The sequence below is a fragment of the Quercus suber genome, unplaced genomic scaffold, assembly GCF_002906115.3.
Source record: "Quercus suber isolate HL8 unplaced genomic scaffold, Cork oak 2.0 scaffold_349, whole genome shotgun sequence".
Classification (NCBI taxonomy): domain Eukaryota; kingdom Viridiplantae; phylum Streptophyta; class Magnoliopsida; order Fagales; family Fagaceae; genus Quercus; species Quercus suber.
In genome coordinates this window covers 385,829-405,423 of record NW_027069801.1, presented here as the reverse complement: position 1 = coordinate 405,423, position 19,595 = coordinate 385,829, and the positions used below count along the sequence as shown (strand labels likewise).

The window sequence follows — 19,595 nt, the reverse complement described above, 5'->3', positions numbered from 1 at the left end:
AGCTTCATGATTTGTTCTTTGAAGACGAAGCATTTTTGGATTGGGTGGCCAATGATGCGATGATATTTGCAGTAGTTAGGGTCATCAATTTTCCCTATGTCTTGTGGTCGCCTGCATTCTGGCAATTCAATCAGCTTCAATTGCAATAATTGTTCTAAGATGTTGGCACATCTTCATCGGGGAACGGATATGCTTTTTTGCTCACGTTCCTAAAAGTCAGGCGACGCACTTCGTTCTTTTGCCATCCTCAAGCTGTTTTTCATTTGCCTTCGCTCCTCTTCTTGGAACCTTGACTTCGTAGTTTAACAACCATTGGGTCTTTGAGGCTGACTTTTGCATTCCTATCATTCCTCCTTACTTCCCTTTTGCTTTCCTCAGGTATGGGAGGGTTTGTACTCCATGGCTAGCATACTCAACTCCATGTCGTGTGCACGAGTTGCTTAACTCTTCAAATGTTCGAGGTTTTATCCCTTGAAGGATGTAAAGAAGTCCCCAATGCATGCCTTGGATGCACATCTCTATAGCAGAAATTTCAGAAAGTCTATCCTTGCAATCTAGACTCAAAGAACGCCATCATGATTGATATAATCGACCACCGGCTCATCTTCCCATTGCTTGGATTAGTAAGCTCCATCATGCTCACCGTGCGACGTGTGCTATAGAATCGGTCAAGAATTCTCTTTCGAGTTGTTGCCAACTGTCGATTGACTCGGGTTCTAAGTCTGTATATCCAGTCAAAGCGCATTCCTTTGAGCGAACGGACAAAATTGCTTTACAAGGAGGCCTCCTTGAGTCCCTGCATTCTCACAAGTTTCTACAAAGTGAGCAATGTGTTGCTTAGGATTTCCATGGCCATCAAATTGCAAGAACTTGGGGGTTGATACCCATTTGGCATCCTCATGTTGTCGATGCGCTTTGTGTAGGGTTTTGAATATGTGAGAGAACTTGTAGAAGAACCTCCATATTGTGCTCGGATGGTATTTGTTATCATGTCTTGTAATTGTTGGACTGACAACGAAGCAACCGAAGTGATTGTTCTGTGCGGGAGTGTTTTCAATTTCTCTCCCTTCGTCATCCTTTGCAGTGCGAATTTATGACCATGGCTTGATTCACCAAGATCTTGTACTTCGAGTTTGTTCATTTTAAAGTTGCAATTTGGAGGTCCTTATCTTCAAGTGCTTTTGTGAAAGGACGACGACCCTTTGCCATTCAAGCCATCTTTTCTTTCCATGGTAGAGGTGTTAGTCATCATGACTGACACAACTTCCAAGATGATGGAGAAGAAAGTGAATTGAAGTGGGCACGTGAAATCTCATCTTTTGGGTTCCCTTTGATGGGAGAGAAATCGTGTGACCAAACTTCTTGTGAAGGAAGAAGGGGATTTGCCCCCATACTTGAGGTGTTCCAAGGTGGAGATGTCCTTGTTGATGACCTTGTTTCTTGTAAGAGGGTCTAAGGAGATGATTGTCTGGACCTTGGCTTCCTTGGTTGATTGAGATTGAAGTTGATTTTTGCTTTGGGTTGGCTACAATTGATTGCACCAATGTAGTTGTTGGTGGTAGCCGTACCAAGTTTAGTTGAATAGCTGTTGAAGCTTGGATGTTCTTGCTAGAGGCCATTTGAGTTGGTAGCAAGATGATGAAGATTTCTTTCTTTGAAGGAGAATGAGATGAGAGGCAGAGAGGTCCCACCGGGCGTGCCAGAATATGTGGACGACTAAATTTCTCGGTTCGAAATAAGTCAAACAAGTAAAATAGTGTCACAAATGTGAATTTGTATTGATGAATGTGTGGTACAATTCTCTGTTGATTACAAAAGAGTATCCTCTGATTCGATCTCCTTGAAAGATTTGTTAATTGGATTTGTGGTAATGTGTTTTACTTGAACACAAAGTATCCTTCAATTTGGTTGAAGGATGGATCGAAGATTGTTGAAACGGAATTACAATGATTTTCTGGCTATGAGCTGTTAGAAATCCTTTGTTCTTCGCGTTCTTCGTGTTCTTCGTGTGTTCTTCGTGTTCTTGGTGCGTTCTTCGTCTTTGAAGGTTTGTGGTGGAAGTTCTTCGGGCTTTAGAGGCTTGAATCCGTAGAGCTTCGCTGATTTGTGGTTTGTGATGGTTTCTGGAGGCTTTTGAGCTTGATTCCAGTGAACTTTGAGATTTAGGAATATGATTTGGATGATTCCTCTTCGAATGTTCTTGGTATTCGAAGGTTTGTGGTGGAAGTTCTTCGGGCTTTAGAGGCTTGATCCGTAGAGCTTCACTAATTTGTGGTTTGTTGATGTTTCTGGAGGCTTTTGAGCTTGATTCCAGCAAACTTTTGGATCTAGGCGGATGATTTGGATATTTCTCTTCGAATGTTCTTCGTATTCGAAGTTGAAGTTCTTGAAGTTCTTGGAGGCTTTAGAGCTTGATTCCGGCAGAGCTTCTGGACTTCTGAGTGCTTCCAATGGCCTGGTCCTCTCCAAATCTCTGGATCTCCTCAGCTCAGATCTCCTCAGATCTTCTCCGCTCAGATCTCCTTGGCTCTTCTCCTCCAAATGCCTTAGGAAGGCTTCTATTTATAGGAGTTTAGGGGTAGGTAAGTGACACATGGCGGAGCTTGATTGGTGACACATGGCAGAGTTTGATTGGTGACACGTGGCAGAGTTTGATTGGTGACATGTGGCAGAGCTTGATTGGTCCGCTTCTGTCATCGCTTGCACATGCTGGAATGATTGTGTCATCGCTTACACGCGCGAGGCTGATTGTGTCATCGCTTACACGTGCGATGATGTGTGATTGGTCTTTGCATGACACTTGGCAAATTTCTGTTGGTTTCTGAATAGTGATAGCAAAACCTAGCAGCAATATGTGGCGCTTTGTAATTGGCTGTATTTTGTGGACTTGGTAGTGTGACTGTCAGCTTGTGATAGGTCGGGAATTTTCCCTGTCTACANAAAAAAAAAAAAAGAAAAAAAAAAGAAGCAATTTTGACACATTAAAAGCCTACTTTATTATTTTACAACATTTTACAATATCTCATTTATCATATGTTTTATTCTTCAATTTTATACATTAAAATAATATTTACAACACATTAAAATGATATATTAAAATCCTCTCCCATCATCATCAACCACAACAACAACAACAACCAGAAAAATTGTTGCAGCCACAATCACCAAAAAATAAATAAAAAATCAACCCACAACAGCCGCTGAATCCACCACCAAATCACAACACCAAAACAGAAAAACAAAGACAAAAACAGATCAGAACAAAGATTGGCACCACCACCGATTTTCCCACCACCGATTCGCCCAACACTAGTCGACCCATCCACCACCACTGATCTGCCCATCACCATCTAAACCCACCCATCGCCATAACCCACAACCCGAACCCACCACCACCGATCTGCCCATCCAAACCCACTCATTGCCCAACCCACCCATTAAACCACAGCCAAAAAACGTGAACGGAAAAAAGAAAAAAGGAAAAAAAAAAAAAAAAAAGAACCTGAAGCGGAATAGAGAAGACAGATGGTCAGTGGCGTCGAGTGGTGGTCTTTGGTGAGATCGGCAACGTCGAGTGGTGGCCATTGGTGATTGGCGTGCTGTGGAAGACAAATAGAGAAGACAGAGATGAGAGAGAAGATAGAGATGAGAGAGAGAGAGAGAGAGAGAGAGAGATCTGTGATGAGGAGAGAGAAAATGGGAATAAAATAATAATATATATTATACAATTGTTGTCCGTACCGTCTCAAATTTGAGACGGTACTGTAGCATGTTGCAAACTTTTGAAACATATAACACATTTGATAATGCATTGTTTTGGTGTTTGGTATGCCAAATGTTCCAAATATTTGGCATTTAACACATATACCATAGCTGCTGTGGATGCTCTTAGAGCAAAACAACCTCAAACTCCAGCAGGCAGCAGCCCTCCACCATCACCACCGGCCAACCTTTTTCTTTCATCCTCCTTGCTCACCACCCGTCCACCGTGACCATGCTCTACTCACTTTTTTAAAAACTAAATCATTGCGATTTCTATGCAAAAATGGTGAGCGTGTTAAATAAATATTGCTTTTTATAAAAATCCATAAAACAAAAAGGTATGGTTAATGGATATCCTCATGGTATGATGGTACATGTTAAAGGGTATAAAAATATAAAATATGTGTAACACATTTTTTTTTTTTGAAAAAAGAAAAAGAAAAAGAAAATTATCAATAATTCATGGAAGCACACATAAATTCAACGCAATAGTTTACTTACTTTATCATTTGTGTGTAATTTGATTTATTTTGTTTAGAAAATAACAACAAAAATCATTTGATTAGTGTAAATATACATCCCAATTGAATATACATCCCAATTCAAAGTAATGAATTTTACATCAAGTAATTTGTTGCATGACTTTCTAAATGGCAAATACATTTTTTCCTTATAAAAAAAAAATTCATGTGAAAAATACAGGTCAACTCGACCCGACTCACAACTCAATTGACCCAAACATTTTTTCAACCCGTTTAAAATGATTCGTTTTTGACTAGCAACCCAATTGACCCGACTAGCCCGTTTTGCCATGTCTAAGTGCCATTGTGCCAATTGGGGTGGAGTGCTCGCAACAAAGACAATGAAAGTGCCCTCATAATTTGTTATGGGTATAAATAATATTAGAGACACATAGCCTAGAAGACTGAACACCCTTTCTATTTTATATTTTATACTAGGAGTGTTCATCAAACCGCATAAACTGCACAAACCACAAAAACCGCATCAAAACCATTTGTAAAATGGCATAACCGCACCGCACCGCAAGTAACAGTGTACCGCACCGCATAGTGTAGTGCGATTTGCAATTTTATAATAAGAAAACCGCATAAACCGCACCACACCCTCTCTATATATTAATATATTTATTTATTTTTAATATTAAATATATTATTAATAGTTTAATAACCCTAATTTTCAAAAAAAAAAAAAAAATTGATAACCCTAACTAGTGTTGACTAGAAATGTCAACCCAAAATAAAGAAAAACTAGTTCAATAATTTAAAACTTGCCCCAAAAAAAGGGGAAAAATTAGTTTTGGATTGGGTAGGAAAAGGTTAAAATTTGAAAAATATACTGACTTCAAACTGCATATTATACATAGCACTGCATATGTGATCGCAAAAATGAGGTGCGGTGCGGTTATGGCTTTGGCTAAACTCTAAACTGCACCACACTGCACATATGACTGCAAAAATAAGGTGCGGTGCAGTTATGATTTTAGTTAAATCATAACACAAACACCCCTATTTTGTACAATAGTCACAATATATAATTGTGCAATATTTTTCATAAATTAAACGCCTCATACATTAAAGTCTTTTCTAGTTGCTAATTCGAGTCAAATAGTGCTCCTAACTCTATTGCATTGTGACAATAATTGCTTTGTTTTGTTTTTTTTTTTTTTTTTATTGTTTTTTTTCGTGCTCTCAGTGGTAATAATCTAAGAGGTGTGAGAGATTGATTATATCATTACAGAACTCTAACTCAGATTTTGGAGAAATTATTCTAATACATTAGGCGTGTTGAATTTGATGAACATAAAGTCATAAGCCATAATCCCCCACATTTTTGGCTTATTGCTCAAGGAATAGAGTCTAAATAGTTCTAATACTTTGCACAATTGCACTCAACATTCCTCTCATATGGGGTAAATCGCTCAAGTATAAGACCTATTTATTGTGGGAGAAATGTCTCAAGCAACTACTATACAAAATACTAACTCATACTTTGCATATTTAAGCTTATCTTTCTATCTTTTTGGGATCTCTTAGACTTGTTTATAATTCTACAAAGTCACTGGTGCAATGGATTTAACCCGATCTCTAGGATTAGGCCTTGAATCTCCCCATTATATTTATATATATATATATATATATATATAACCCTCATCTTATCTAGAATATATATATAAAATTCCATAAATCCCAACCCTTGTAGGGCAAACCTTTTCGCTCAAAAGTTTGAGAGTAATAATTGAACTTTTGAATAGTTTTCATAAAGTATATGTTTGATTTTATATATCTTCCTTTCCATCCACAAACTTGTTGCCAGCAAGCACTTATAGCAACTAGCAAGCCATAGAATTTGGGGAAGCATATCACCATGCAAATTTCCCAGCCTACAAATACAATCCCTGCAATATGTACACATGGATCAATAAAAAAAAAACTGACAACTAATTAAAAATGACACATCAGTGCCACTTTATTAGTGATTTTGATGTGTTAAAGTCTACAAGCCAAACACCCCCACAACATTAGTAGACCTTTCTTAGAGCAAAAACAACCTCAAACTCAAGCAGGCAGCAGCCCTCCACCACCGCCACCGGCCAACCTTTTTCTTTCATCCTCCTTGCTCACCACCCGTCCACCGCGGGCTCATACTACACCACTTCAACCACCACACACTGCGGTAATTTAGAACATAGGAATTAGTTGTTCAAATTCATAAGTGTAGGTATTAATTTATTCTAATATCAAAGTCTAAGAAATGGAAACTTCTATTGACCATGCTCATTTTTTCTAAAACTAAATCATTGCGATTTCTCCGCAAAAATGGTGAGCGTGTTAAATAAATATTGCTTTTTATAAAAATCCATAAAACAAAAAGGTGTGGTTAATGGATACTCTCATGGTACATGTTAAAGGGTATAAAAATATAAAATATTTGTAACACTTTTTTTTTTTGAAAAAAGAAAAAGAAAAAGAAAATTATCAATAATTCATGGAAGCACACATAAATTCAATGCAATAGTTTACTTACTTTATCATTTGTGTGTAATTTGATTTATTTTTTTTAGAAAATAACAACAAAAATCATTTGACTAGTGTTAATTTACGTCCAATTTGAATATAAAAAATGATAGATATATAAATTTTTTTACAAATTTTTTTATAAAATATTGATATGGTGAGTGGTTATTGGTAAATAAAAAAAGTGATGTTAATAGTGGGTATAGATGAAAACTAATAAGTAGCCGATTACATCAACAATTTGTAAAAATGTTGTAAAATAGTTTGTGCTTGTAGCATTACTCTTTGAATTTTAGAGTACTCTCATCCTTTTCTTTTTCTTAAAAATACGAACGTCACAAGTTAAAACTAATAGTTTTGAGAAATGTTACATTCATAACAATTTTTTTTTTTAATATAAGATATAATTTCTACTCTAGCCTAATCTAAGTGTATATGTGTGTGAAATTCTCTCTTAGAGACTTGAATCCCGACTCTTGTGTCCCACACTCCATAAGCATTTATACTTGTGGAAATGCTTATGGAGTGACCATCGCACTAAGAGTGTGCGACGGTTTTTCACAACAAATCTCAAGTGGCAACTGCTATGGATGGACTAAAAAGTAATTTAAGTTGTGGATTTAAATTAGAACTAATAGCAACTTACCACCTATGCTTTGCTATAAAAAGTGTTGTGAAAAACTGAAAATATTTTGAACGAATCACTTTTCAATAGTTTTTGTTTATAGAAGTGCTAAATCTACAACAAATTTTAAGTATTAAGTGGTCACTTGTTCTAATTTGAACTTGTCACTAAAATTAAAATTTTGCCGACCAATTTTAGCTAATAACAACTGTAGGGACTCAATTTGGATTGGACCCAGAATAAGGATGGGTTTCTAGCCCAACAAGCCCAAACAATAAATTTTTAGAGCGTGGGTGCAAGAACTAGTTCTTCCTAATAGAAAAGGTCATGGTTACAGTGCAGTCAAAGACACTTCAAGCTAATTGTATGATAAAAACTCTCCTCGGCTAGGTTTCAGGGGGTATCTTTCTGAGTTCCCTCGTTCTTCTCCTTCTCTTTTGTTTTTCCAAAAAGTCCTCCTCTAATGTCACCCACTTTCTGGTTATATACTCCGTTCATCACTCTCTTTTCACCATACACATGTAGGCTTTGTTCTTAGAACTCCTTTCTGTCCCATCTAGCACCTCTCGGAACCTTCACTTAGTTGCCATAAGGCTGCTTGATTACTGTTCAGGTATCACCTCCACATTAATGCGGCCAGAGAGTTAGTTGGGAAGTATTTAATGCGGGGGTAGCAGCTTCAGAAGATATTTGTTATCTCCCCCGGTTCTTCCCTTGTTCCCCGTTCACCATCCAGTTCTAATGTAATTTTGCGAGGTGCCCGGAATAGTCAGATAGTTATACCCACCTCGGACCATAGTATCCGAGATGAGTTTTGTCCTCGAACATGGTTTGGGCCACCGCTCATGACCTTCATCCCTTTTTCTTATACTAGTCCCACAATACATTTCTTTAATCATCCTCAGACAAGTGCATGTCCTCGGACTGGGCCGTTGGGCCCCAAGCCCATTTCCTATGATTCCTGTATCCTTTTAGATAATAGGCCCCACAATAGCCCCTCAAAATCTCGTTTTTTGTCACCTCGAAAAAAAAAAGAGATTTTGATATCCTGCCTTCACTTCTTTTGTGGAATTTCCCGACCTTCAGAGCGTCTTTATATCTGCCCAAGGCATGCTCCTGACGTTTCGGCGCCAGGAACACGCCATCATTAAATGATGGCGGCTTCTTTGTCCCCCACGCTCAACGGCAAGATGGGAATCTAACGGTGGAAGACCCTCAATATTTATGTGTGGGATTTTTCCTGCTTACAATTTCTGCGCCACTATAAAGAGCTTTTCAAATCAACTCTCTTTTCAGTTACAAAAATCGCACCGTCTCAGCACATATTCATTGAACCTGCCTCTCTCTCTCTCTTTCATCACTCCACGATCTCATAAATACAAAGAGTCTGTTCGAGGAGCTCATATTCCAAGCCTGTAAGTTTCTTTAACCCTCCTTAGCCTTCAATCTTCTTTGCTAGTTTTTCTTCCCAACTTTTAGGAAATGGGTAGGTTTAAGCGTCTAGTTGAGTCCGAGGAGGATATGGAGACATTTAGAGTTAAGTATAGGATTCCCCCAACAGTGGGTATGAGATATGCCTCCACAGAAACGTGGTTAAACGATAGGAAAACAGGGGAAGTGGTCATCCCTATGATCGCCTTTAAAGAGGGAGGGATGACTATCCCTATGGGTAGCCTTACTAGAAGTTATCTTAGGTTCTTTAGGTTGTCTCCCACACATTGCGCTTCAAACATGTTCAGGGTGTTAGGGAGAATAGAAGTACTAAACGCAAAGTTGAACCTATTTCTAACCCATCACGATGTGAACTGGGTGTACAATCTCAATCATTTGAAGGGTCAGGGATACTATTTGAAATTTAGGTTCCCTGAAGTAAGGTTGATTCAGTGTCTCCCCACATCGAATAAGGGCTTAAAAGACGATTTTCTTATTTTTTCTGGGGAATGGCATGATGGTTTACCCTGTTCGACCAAAGAGGGAACACCAGGTGGGGTTTTTGGGTTATAAGCCCCTATAATTTGGATTGTGTTCTTTAGTTTGATTCACCTCTATTTCTGACAGTTTTTTTTTTTTTTTTTTTTTTTAGACAGGCGAGCTACCAAACCCCAATTCAGATTGGTTAATAGGGAAAGTTTAGATAGAATCCTACGGTCTGAGGTGTACGTAAACCCATCGGACAGTTAACTGAGAGCAGCCCACATAATCCTTCGATACAATCCAATTTCCAAGGCGTTTTAAGCTCCCAAGTGCGTGATAAGGGCCAAAGATCCTCGGCTTCACCGTATCAGTGTAGCCTTTGAGGGATTTATTGTTCCTGAGGGTGCTCCGATTCCTGAAGGCGTTCCTTTCACTGAGCCGTTATCCGAGGCCATTTCCTCCGCAAGAGCTTCATCATCACGCTCTGTTCCTCGGGAAGTGAAGGGAGAAGAAGAAGAAGAAGAAGAGCAACAAGCTTCAGAGGGAGTTGTAGAACTGTTGGATTCTACAAACGAGTTTGAAGTTTTCAACCAACCTCAATCCCCCGAGGTGACTTCTGAAGAAATGGGCATCCAAAGGAAGAGCCAGAGGAGCTTAATGGATGTGATCGAAAGCCAACCTGGAAGGAAGGCGCCGGGGAAGTCAATTCAACCCAACCTCACCCCTCATCCTCCTCGTCAGCCACCCCAACCACATGGAACCGAACCTAATGACCCAAAGAGGAGGAGAAAGCCTAAAGATAAAGAAGTGATAGAGCTTGGGAGACCTCGCCTGCCTCGTGAAGATGAGGTCCAATGAGCTGCAAAGCAGCAAAAGGTTACCCATGGATCTCAATGTGTGGTGGAAAGGGCAACCACTCAGTCCTCGGAACCCGAGGCCTGGCTCCCCGCACCTATGCTCGGTGGGGAGCCTCTGAGGGAAGATGCCTTACTTAAGGACTTCAACGGTGGAATTGGGTGTCGCGTCGCCTCGGCTTTAGAGGAAACGCTCCTTCTTCCTAAGGATATGGCCGAGCTGAGAGGCCTCAAGAGGAATGAGGTCATCCAGAATACGAAAAGATATTTGGGCATGGTATGATACTCTTATCATTATTATTATTATTATTATTATTATTATTTTATGAACGTTGTGCAAACACCTGTATGTATTGTATCTTTAACTCTTTTTATTCTAAGTCGTTCAAGCCACTTTCAGGTTGGAAGAGATAACCAATGCTTGCTACCAGCAAATAGACGACGAGAGAAAAAAGTGGGCAATAGCTGTGCATACGCTCACCATTGCTGAGCCAACTGCTGAAAAATTGAGGAAAAAGCTGGCCGAAGAAGAACATGCTCGGAAAAATGCTAACTCTGCCTTGGAGAACACCCAAAGGCAAGCTGAGGACCAGAGGAAACTCTTGTGCGACGCTAACGCCCAGTTGGCAACCTTCAAGGAACAGATATCATCTCTGCAGAAACAATTGGAGGAAGCCCAGAGACTTAGAGATCAAGCTGAAAAAGCTAAGGCCGTGGTTGAGAAGGCAAAAACTGAGGTTGAAAAAGAAAGAGACATAGCTGAGCAACATGGCTATGATGTTGGCGTTGCTGAAACCGAGGAAAAATTTTGGGCAGAGGTGCCCGTGGTGTGCCGAGCATACTGTGCTCTGACTTGGGGAGAAGCTCTCAACCGAGATGGGGTCGAGACTTCATCCGAATTGAGAAGGCCTGAAAACATTTATTTCCCCCCAGCCATTCGAGCCCCAGGTCCCTCCGCTCAACAAGAAGAGGCATCCTCTACAGTTGTTGAATTAACCAAGGAAGCTCAAATTCAATTTCATCCCCCTCTCAATCAGATGGAGCAACCTGAAGTGCTCGAAGGTGCGAAGGACATGTCCTCGAACAAGGGAGCAGAAAGGCCTAAGGATGGAGCAGCTTCTCAAAGTTTTGAACAAGCCTTAGCCTCAACCACCTTACCTATTGGAGAAGATCCAAAGGCAAAGGAGAAAGATGTTTCTCCCGAGTCAACTGACAAAGCTCCTCATCCCAAGCTCCAGACAAAATTAAACAAATAGTTAATGTAGTTAAGTTCTCTTCTTTTTTTTTTTTTTTAAAGCTTTTCGAGGACATTTCTAATCGTAGTGTATATTTCTCTTTCTAAATTTACATGAGATATTGTGGTTTTGCTTATCACTTGTACAATTTCCTGCACGAATGGTCTTTATTTCTGCCTGATCCCATGCTGTAGAAGGATAATATTTGATGATATAAGGTAAAACTTAACTTTATATACACTGATTGGGAACTAAAGCAGACTATAACAAAGAACTTCACAGCCCTACAAAGGCTTGCTTTAAATGTACTAAGAATTGTCCGTATTTAAAGCGGTATTCGAAATGTTTAACCCAGGGACGTATGGAACACCTTTAAATGCTTTAAGTAATGCTCATGGAGTTTGCCTTGATATACAAGTTTAGTTGCATGGATCCCACCTAAGAAGCATTGATTCCAACTAAATTTGCTGTATAAACAATTTGCCATATCTTAATCTCTGTACCCTACTTCAACTGAGATCACGGGGTATTAATTTCCACTAAGTTGTGGTCCGAGGACCTGACATGACTTAGTTTCTGTTTAATACTTCAATTTATTTTATAGTGTATTAATTTTCACTAAGTTGTTGTCAAAGGACCTGACATGACTTAGTTTCTGTTTAATACTTCAATAGATTTCATAGTGTATTAATTTTCACTAAGTTGTGGTCCGAGGACCTGACATGACTTAGTTTCTGTTTAATACTTCAATAGATTTCAGTGTATTAATTTTCACTAAGTTGTGGTCTGAGGACTTGGTTTCTGTTTAATACTTCAATAGTTTCTGTTTAATACTTCAATAGATTTCAGTGTATTAATTTCCACTAAGTTGTGGTCCGAGGACTTGACATGACTTAATTTCTGTTTAATACTTTAATAGATTTCGGTGTATTAATTTCCACTAAGTTGTGGTCCGAGGACCTGACATGACTTAGTTTCTGTTTAATACTTCAATAGATTTCGGTGCATTAATTTCTACTAAGTTGTGGTCCGAGGACCTGACATGACTTAGTTTCTATTTAATACTTCAATAGATTTAGAAGCACACATTGTAGAAATAAGATAGATTATAAAAGGAAGTCAAACAAAACTTGTTAATAATAATACCTCTTTAGGTTGCTTACATTACAGGAATGGAGTACAGTTTTTTCATCTAAATCTTCTACGTAATGAGCACCTATCCCTGCTACGGATGTGATACAATATGACCCTTCCCAATTAGGCCCCAACTTTCCCCAGTTCGGATTTTTGGTAGTTCCCAAAACTTTCCTCAGCACCAAATCTCCTGGAGTTAACGGCCTCAACCGGACATTGGCATCATAACCTTGCTTTAACTTTTGCTGATAGTAGGCCAATTGAACCATCGCATTTTCTCGTCGTTCGTCTATTAAGTCCAGATTCTTCTTTAATAGTTCATCATTTCCATCCGAGGTGAATGAGCTGGTTCTTAGCGTTGGAAAACCCGTTTCGAGAGGAATCACAGCCTCAGTCCCATACGTCATTGAGAATGGGGTTTCCCCTGTTGACCGCCAAGGTGTAGTTCGATACGTCCATAGGACATGTGGCAACTCCTCCACCCATCTTCCTTTTGCGTCATCCAGCATTTTCTTAAGCCCGTCTACTATGACTTTGTTGACAGCCTCGGCCTGTCCATTTTCTTGCGGATAGGCAGGAGTGGAATATCTATTCTTTATCCCCAAATCAGACAATACTTTCTGAAAGCTTTGCTGTTGAACTGAAGACCATTATTCGAGATGAGAGCTTGGGGAACTCCAAACCGAGTAATAATATTTTTCCAAACAAACCTCTAGGCATCCACATCCCTGATATTGGCCAGAGGCTCAGCTTCTACCCACTTCGTAAAATAATCTGTGCCAATTAATAAATATTTTTTATTTCCTACCGCCTTAAGGAAAGGGCCAACGATGTCTAAACCCCATTGAGCAAAAGGCCAAGGGCTAGAAAGAGGATTAAGAACTCCTCCCGGCTAATGAATGTTCGGTGCGAACCTTTGGCATTGATCACATTTCCTAACATACTCCTGTGCTTCTTTTTGCATGCCTGGCCACCAATACCCCTGAGTAATCGCCCGGTGAGACAAAGACCTTCCTCCAGTGTGACTACCACATATCCCTTCATGTAGCTCCTCTATAAGTGCCTCTGAGGCTTCGGGATGTACACAAAGCAGATATGGCCCAGAATAAGAGCGTTTGTACAACTTTTTGTCCTTGGATAGCCAAAACCGAGGAGCTTTTCTCCGTATCTTCTTTGCCTCTGACTTGTCCTCGGGCAGTATATCTTTCTCAAGGAATAACTTTATAGGATCCATCCAACTAAGCACCGACCTGATTTGATTGACCTGAGGTGAGTTCCCCGTCATTGGGGTGGGCGTGTTTAAGTCTTTAACCATTATCATCCGGGGTAAGTTTTTCGTCGAGAAGGTAGCAAGGGTGGCCAAAAAATCTGCGTGGGCATTTTCGCTTCTAGGGACATGAGTTACTTCAAAAAATTCAAAATTTACTTGCAGACGCCTAACCTGACCCAAGTACTCCTGCATTCTGGTATCCCGGGCTTCCAATTCCCCTCTGACCTGGCCCACGATCAGTTTTGAATCCGAGAAAATCTCTACTGTTTTTCCACCCAACTTCCTAACCATCGCCATCCCCATTAACAAAGCTTCATACTCTACCTCATTATTAGTGGCTGAGAACCCCAACCTTAAAGACTTCTCGATAATGACCTGTTTAGGAGATGTCAGAACCAGCCTTACTCCTGACCCCCTCTGATTTGCTGCTCCATCCACATACACTTTCCAGGGTAAGGCATGTTGCGTGAAGATGAGGCCAACTGATTTTTCATCCATGCCGCGCGGGCTTGTCTCTATTTCTTCAGGGCCTTCAGCAAAATCAGCCACAAGGTCGGCGAGAACCTGGCCCTTCACAGAGGTATGGGGCATGTACTTAATATCAAAAGCCCCTAAAATCGTGCCCCACTTGGCAATCCTACCAGTGTAGTCTGCACTCCAAAGTACTACCTTGAGCGGATATTGAGTTAGGACGACCACAGTATGTGCTTGGAAATAATGGGGGAGTTTCCTTATAGCGTGCACCACTGCCAAAATGGCCTTGTCCAATGGCAGATAATGTACCTCAGCCTCATGAAGCGACTTGCTCACATAATAAACTGGCCATTGTACGCCATTATCTACTCGTATCAGAACAAAACTAATCGCGTAAGTGGCTATCGCCAAGTAGGAAAAAAGGACCTCATCCACCTCAGGACTAGACATAATGGGTGGCTGAGATAGATACTCCTTAAGCTGCTGGAATGCCAGGGCGCACTCCTCTGTCCATTCAAATCCTTTCCATTTGTGGAGCAGTAGGAAAAAAAGTCTGCACCTGTCTGCTGACCAGGATATGAATATGTTCAAAGCAGCGGTCATCCCAATCAACCTCTGGACCTCCTTGGGATTCTGAGCTGGTTGCAAACTGCTTATGGCTTTAATTTGATCGGGGTTCACCTCAATCCCTCGGTGAGTCACCATGTAGCCCAAAAACTTCCCTGAGCTTACCCCGAATGAGCACTTGGATGCATTCAGTCTCAATTTATGTTTCCTTAAAATCTCAAAAGTGTTGGTGAGGTCTGTCACATGCTCGGCCACTACCTTGCTCTTCTCAACCATATCGTCAATATAGACCTCGATGCTCCTGCCCAGTTATGACTCAAACATCTTTGTTATCATCCGCTGGTAAGTAGACCTTGCGTTCTTCAACCCAAAAGGCATTACCTTGTAGTGATAATTTCCAGTAGGAGTAAGAAAAGCGGTCTTCTCCTGGTCATCTAATGCCAGTGGGATCTGATGGTAGCCCTGAAAGGCATCTAGGAAGCTCATCCGAGGATGGCCCACTGTTGCATCCACCAGCTGATCTATACGGGGCATAGGAAAAGGGTCTTTTGGACAAGCTCTATTAAGATCAGTGAAATCAACACATACGCGCCATTTTTCATTTTTCTTTTTCACCACGACCGTATTGGCTAACCACTAAGGGTAGAACACCTTCTTGATAGCCCCTGCCTACTTGAGCTTGGTCACCTCGTCTTTGATAGCCTCGGCATGTACTCTGGACGGACGCCGGGGTGGCTGTTTCTTTGGAATAACAGAAGGATTGACATTTAAATGGTGACAAATAAAGTCTGGATCCACCCCTAGGGCTTCATAAGCATCCCATGCAAACACATCAGTGTTTCTCCTAAGGACTTCTACCAACTGCTCCTTTTCTAATAAAGGTAACTGTGCTCCCACCTGAAAGTATTTTTCTGGATCATCACCAACACTCACCCTTTCCAAATTCTCACACTCCGTTTTCCAGGCGGTTATATAGAAGTGGGTTCCCTGAGTCTTTGATTGCTATAAGTCATCCTCGGCTGCGGCCGAAGTATCTGTCTCTAGCCGATGTTGAATGGCCATTATCAAGCACTGCCTAGCCATGGCTTGATTTCCCAAGATTTCTGAGACCTGGCCTTCTGAGGGGTACTTCACCTTCTGATGAAGAATGGGAGAAACAGCCCCCAAGGCATGCAACCAGGGCCTACCCAAAATAGCCGTATACGGAAAAAAAGCATCCACCATAACAAAATCCACCTCCACCACTTCTGAACTAGTCTGCACAGGTAATCTAATCATCCCCACCGGAATGACCGATTTGCCCTCAAAACCCACCAGTGGGGAGCTGTAGGCTGTCAAATCCTCGGGTTTCAAATTCAGCCCCCTAAATAGATCAGGATACATTACCTCGGCTGCACTCCCCTCATCAACCATCACCCTTCTCACATGATACCTTCCAATCCTAATCGTAACCACCAAAGCATCATCATGTGGTTGTATAGTTCCTCTCTTATCTTCCTCTGAACAACCTAACACCAGTGAAGTGCTCAGTCTGGCTCTCTTCGGCTTTGAACTGGAGCCCTCATACAAGCACTGAGACACCGACATTACCCTGGAAGGGCAAGGCCTAGTTCTCCCTGGGGCAGCAAATATAACGTTTATCGTGCCTAAAGGGGGTCCTGAAAAAGCATTCCCCTGAAATGTTGAACCTGCCTGGCCTCCTCGGCCACTGGAATGGTGTAGAAGCTAGGTCAACTTCCCCTTTCGGACCAGCTGTTCCAAGTGGTCCCACAACTTTTTGCAATCTTCAATAGTATGTCTATGGTCTTGGTGGTATTGGCAGTAAAGGTTTCGATTACGTTTTGCAGGATCCCCTGCCATCCTATTGCGCCATCCGAAGAATGGCTCATCCTTTATCTTCTCCCGAACCCATTGCACTGGTTCTCGAAACACAGCATTAACTGCCTGAGAGTTGGCAGATCCTGATTGCCCCCCAAATTCCCTCTGAGGCTGGTTATTATTGTACCGGTCCAACCTGAAATCCCTCCTCTCCTGAGGGGTTGCCTTAGACTTTCCTCTACCTTGTATCTGATCCTCTTCTACTCTTCTATACTTGTCTATCCGATCCATAAGCTGACGCACGCTAGTAACAGGTTTACCAGTTAGAGATTTCCTTAGGCTATGCCCGGTTGGAAGGCCTTCCTTAAAGGTGTTAATGGCCACGTCATCATGAGCTCCATCTACTTCATTAAACATTTCTCAATATCTATCAGAATAGGCCTTCAGGGTTTCCCCCTCCTGCATAGACATGGATAATAACGATCTCAAGGGTTGAACAACCCTCCTGCAGGTGATAAAACGAGCACCAAAAGCCTGGGTGAGCTTCTTAAAAGAGTCAATAGTATCAGCTCTTAAGCCGTTGAACCATCTCATCGCCACTGGACCTAGGCTTAATGGGAAAACTTTGCACATTAAGGCCTCATCCCTAGCATGAATGGCCATTCTTTGACTGTAGTGGCTAACATGTTCTACTGAATCTGTTCTACCATTATAAATGGTGAACACAGGCTGATGGAACCGCCGAGGAAGATTCGCATCCTCAATACGTCTCGTGAAGGGCAATTTGGAAACTTGACTTAGCGCTTTGTTCAGAGCGTCATTTCCCAAGCCTTGACTAGGTGGGCTCTTATGCTTTCGCTCACGGTGATACTCCTCATCATACGAAAAAGACTCACTGGGTGGAGTTCTTGACCTCTATCTGTAACTGGTGTCATCTGACTCCTCAGAGGATTGCCCGGAGTTACGAGTCATACGCCTTCATCGCCCATGTCGCAACTCCTTCTTCAACTTGTTAATCTCACGCTGCATGTCCCCTTCGTTCTTCACGTGGGAAACATGGCCTTTCCCCTGAGAATGACTTCTATCTGTGTGGGTTGTTCGTGTACTTCCCTCACGATCCCCCCTATGTTCATGGACTATCAACGGATTACTATGCTGAGATCCCCTAGACTCTGCTTGGTGTGGATTAGCATCCACCTGTTGTGGGCCAGCCACTGGTTGCTGCGATGTTCCCCCTTCCATCACTAACACTGCACTTGCCTTTCCTTGTGAATAGATCAAGTTCTTCCCACAGACGGCGCCAATTGTAGGGACTCAATTTGGATTGGACCTAGAATAAGGATGGGTTTCTAGCACAACAAACCCAAACAATAAATTTTTAGAGCGTGGGTGCAAGAACTAGTTCTTCCTGATAGAAAAGGTCATGTTTACAGTGCAGTTAAAGACACTTCAAGCTAATTGTATGATAAAAACTCTCCTCGGCTAGGTTTCAAGGGGTATATTTCTGAGTTCCCTCGTTCTTCTCCCTCTCTTTTGTTTTTCCAAAAAGTCCTCCCCTAATGTCACCCACTTTCTGGTTATATACTCCGTTCATCACTCTCTTTTCATCGTACACGTGTAGGCTCTGTTCTTAGAACTTCTTTCTGTCCCATCCAGCACCTCCTGGAACTTTCACTTAGTTGTCATAAGGCTGCTTGATTACTGTTCAGGTATCACCTCCACATTAATGCGGCCAGAGAGTTAGTTGGGAAGCATTTAATGCGGGGGTAGTAGCTCCAGAAGATATTTGTTATCTCTCCCAGTTCTTCCTTTGTTCCACGTTCACCATCCAGTTCTAGTGTAACTTTGCGGGGTGCCAAAATTTGATGATAAGTAATGTTATTAAGGACACGTAAAAATGTAAAACTTTGTATCACAACTCATCATGTGACGAGTTCTAATTTGTGGATGTGTAATGGTGGATTATGTGGGATATACTTTCACAACTCATAACTCGCCACATGGTGAGTTGTGGCACAAAATTGTGCATTTTTATATGTCTCTTAACATTACTCGTATCTAGGGGTCGCAATTCGTGTTCACATGTTGGGTTTGTGTCGTGTCAACTCATGAGCATCCGACTATATAAGTCAGTACTAACCCGGCATGTTTATGTTGACACCTCATTTTGCAACCTGCATTTAACCTCACTTGGAGGGTAAAAATGTAATTTTGTCTTAGAAATATGCATCTTGATTCTAACCATTAGATCCTTAATCTCATTTCACCAAAATGATCTTGATGTTGTAACGATCAAATTGACTGGTCATAACCTCTAATCGGACCATCCAATTGAAAGTTATCATCAAATCAAGTTTTAATGACCGAGATGCACTATCACAAATTGAGTCTAAATATATGTGATTATGAACAATTGATTTCAATTGGTTATAAGTATAATCAATTTGAGATCAATGATATGTCATAATTTGGTTGGTTAGGACTACATTTTATGGTGAGGTTGCGTATACCTAATTAATTAGATAATTAAATATTAATTATTCAATGAGTAATTTGTGCAATTATCTTTTAATTAGAGTAAATTTGGAACCAATTAAGTCTGAAATGGGAGTAATTGGAGCAATTTAATGCTAATTGAGAGCTAATTTAGGACCTATTAATGTTAATTGTGCTGAAACCATTTTCTAACAAATGACCTCTGCTCACCATTTCATCAATATCTCTCAGAATATTTTGAATCTATGAATGGGGTTAATTTTCTCAGAAATTAGACATCTGGGGCTTCAATTTGAGCACAAGAATGAGACAATTCCAATCAAAATTGAGTCAGATATGATTTTTCGAAATTGGTTCTACAGATTGTTACAGCAGCTACCGAAAAACCGAATTTTGGCTTGCTCTTCACTC

At 40.9% G+C, this 19,595-nt stretch overlaps 3 protein-coding genes across 3 annotated transcripts; all 3 read right to left on the bottom strand.

The window, feature by feature from the left end:
* Positions 1 to 12,558: 12,558 nt before the first annotated feature.
* LOC112031455 (uncharacterized) lies at positions 12,559 to 15,146 on the bottom strand. Its single transcript, XM_065759982.1, has 2 exons — positions 13,474 to 15,146; positions 12,559 to 13,147 (listed from the first exon to the last, which is right to left on the bottom strand). The coding sequence occupies exons 1-2, from the start codon at positions 15,144 to 15,146 to the stop codon at positions 12,559 to 12,561; spliced, it is 2,262 nt and encodes a 753-aa protein (XP_065616054.1).
* Positions 15,147 to 15,872: 726 nt separating this feature from the next.
* Positions 15,873 to 16,457, bottom strand: LOC112031454 (uncharacterized). Its single transcript, XM_024064143.1, has one exon. The coding sequence runs from the start codon at positions 16,455 to 16,457 to the stop codon at positions 15,873 to 15,875; it is 585 nt and encodes a 194-aa protein (XP_023919911.1).
* A 138-nt stretch (positions 16,458 to 16,595) lies between these two features.
* On the bottom strand, positions 16,596 to 17,105 carry LOC112031453 (uncharacterized). The gene has a single exon (XM_024064142.1). The coding sequence runs from the start codon at positions 17,103 to 17,105 to the stop codon at positions 16,596 to 16,598; it is 510 nt and encodes a 169-aa protein (XP_023919910.1).
* Between the last annotated feature and the right edge of the window lie 2,490 nt (positions 17,106 to 19,595).

What these genes read in the sequence shown, in the direction of transcription:
- LOC112031454 (XM_024064143.1), bottom strand. Translation starts at nt 16,457, where the DNA reads ATGTCGGTGTCTCAGTGCTTGTATGAGGGCTCCAGTTCAAAGCCGAAG.
- LOC112031455 (XM_065759982.1), bottom strand. Translation starts at nt 15,146, where the DNA reads ATGGTTGAGAAGAGCAAGGTAGTGGCCGAGCATGTGACAGACCTCACC. An exon ending in AAATGTGATCAATGCCAAAG is followed by an intron (nt 13,148 to 13,473) that starts GTTCGCACCGAA and finishes GATAAAGAATAG; the next exon opens with ATATTCCACTCCTGCCTATC.
- LOC112031453 (XM_024064142.1), bottom strand. Translation starts at nt 17,105, where the DNA reads ATGTTTAATGAAGTAGATGGAGCTCATGATGACGTGGCCATTAACACC.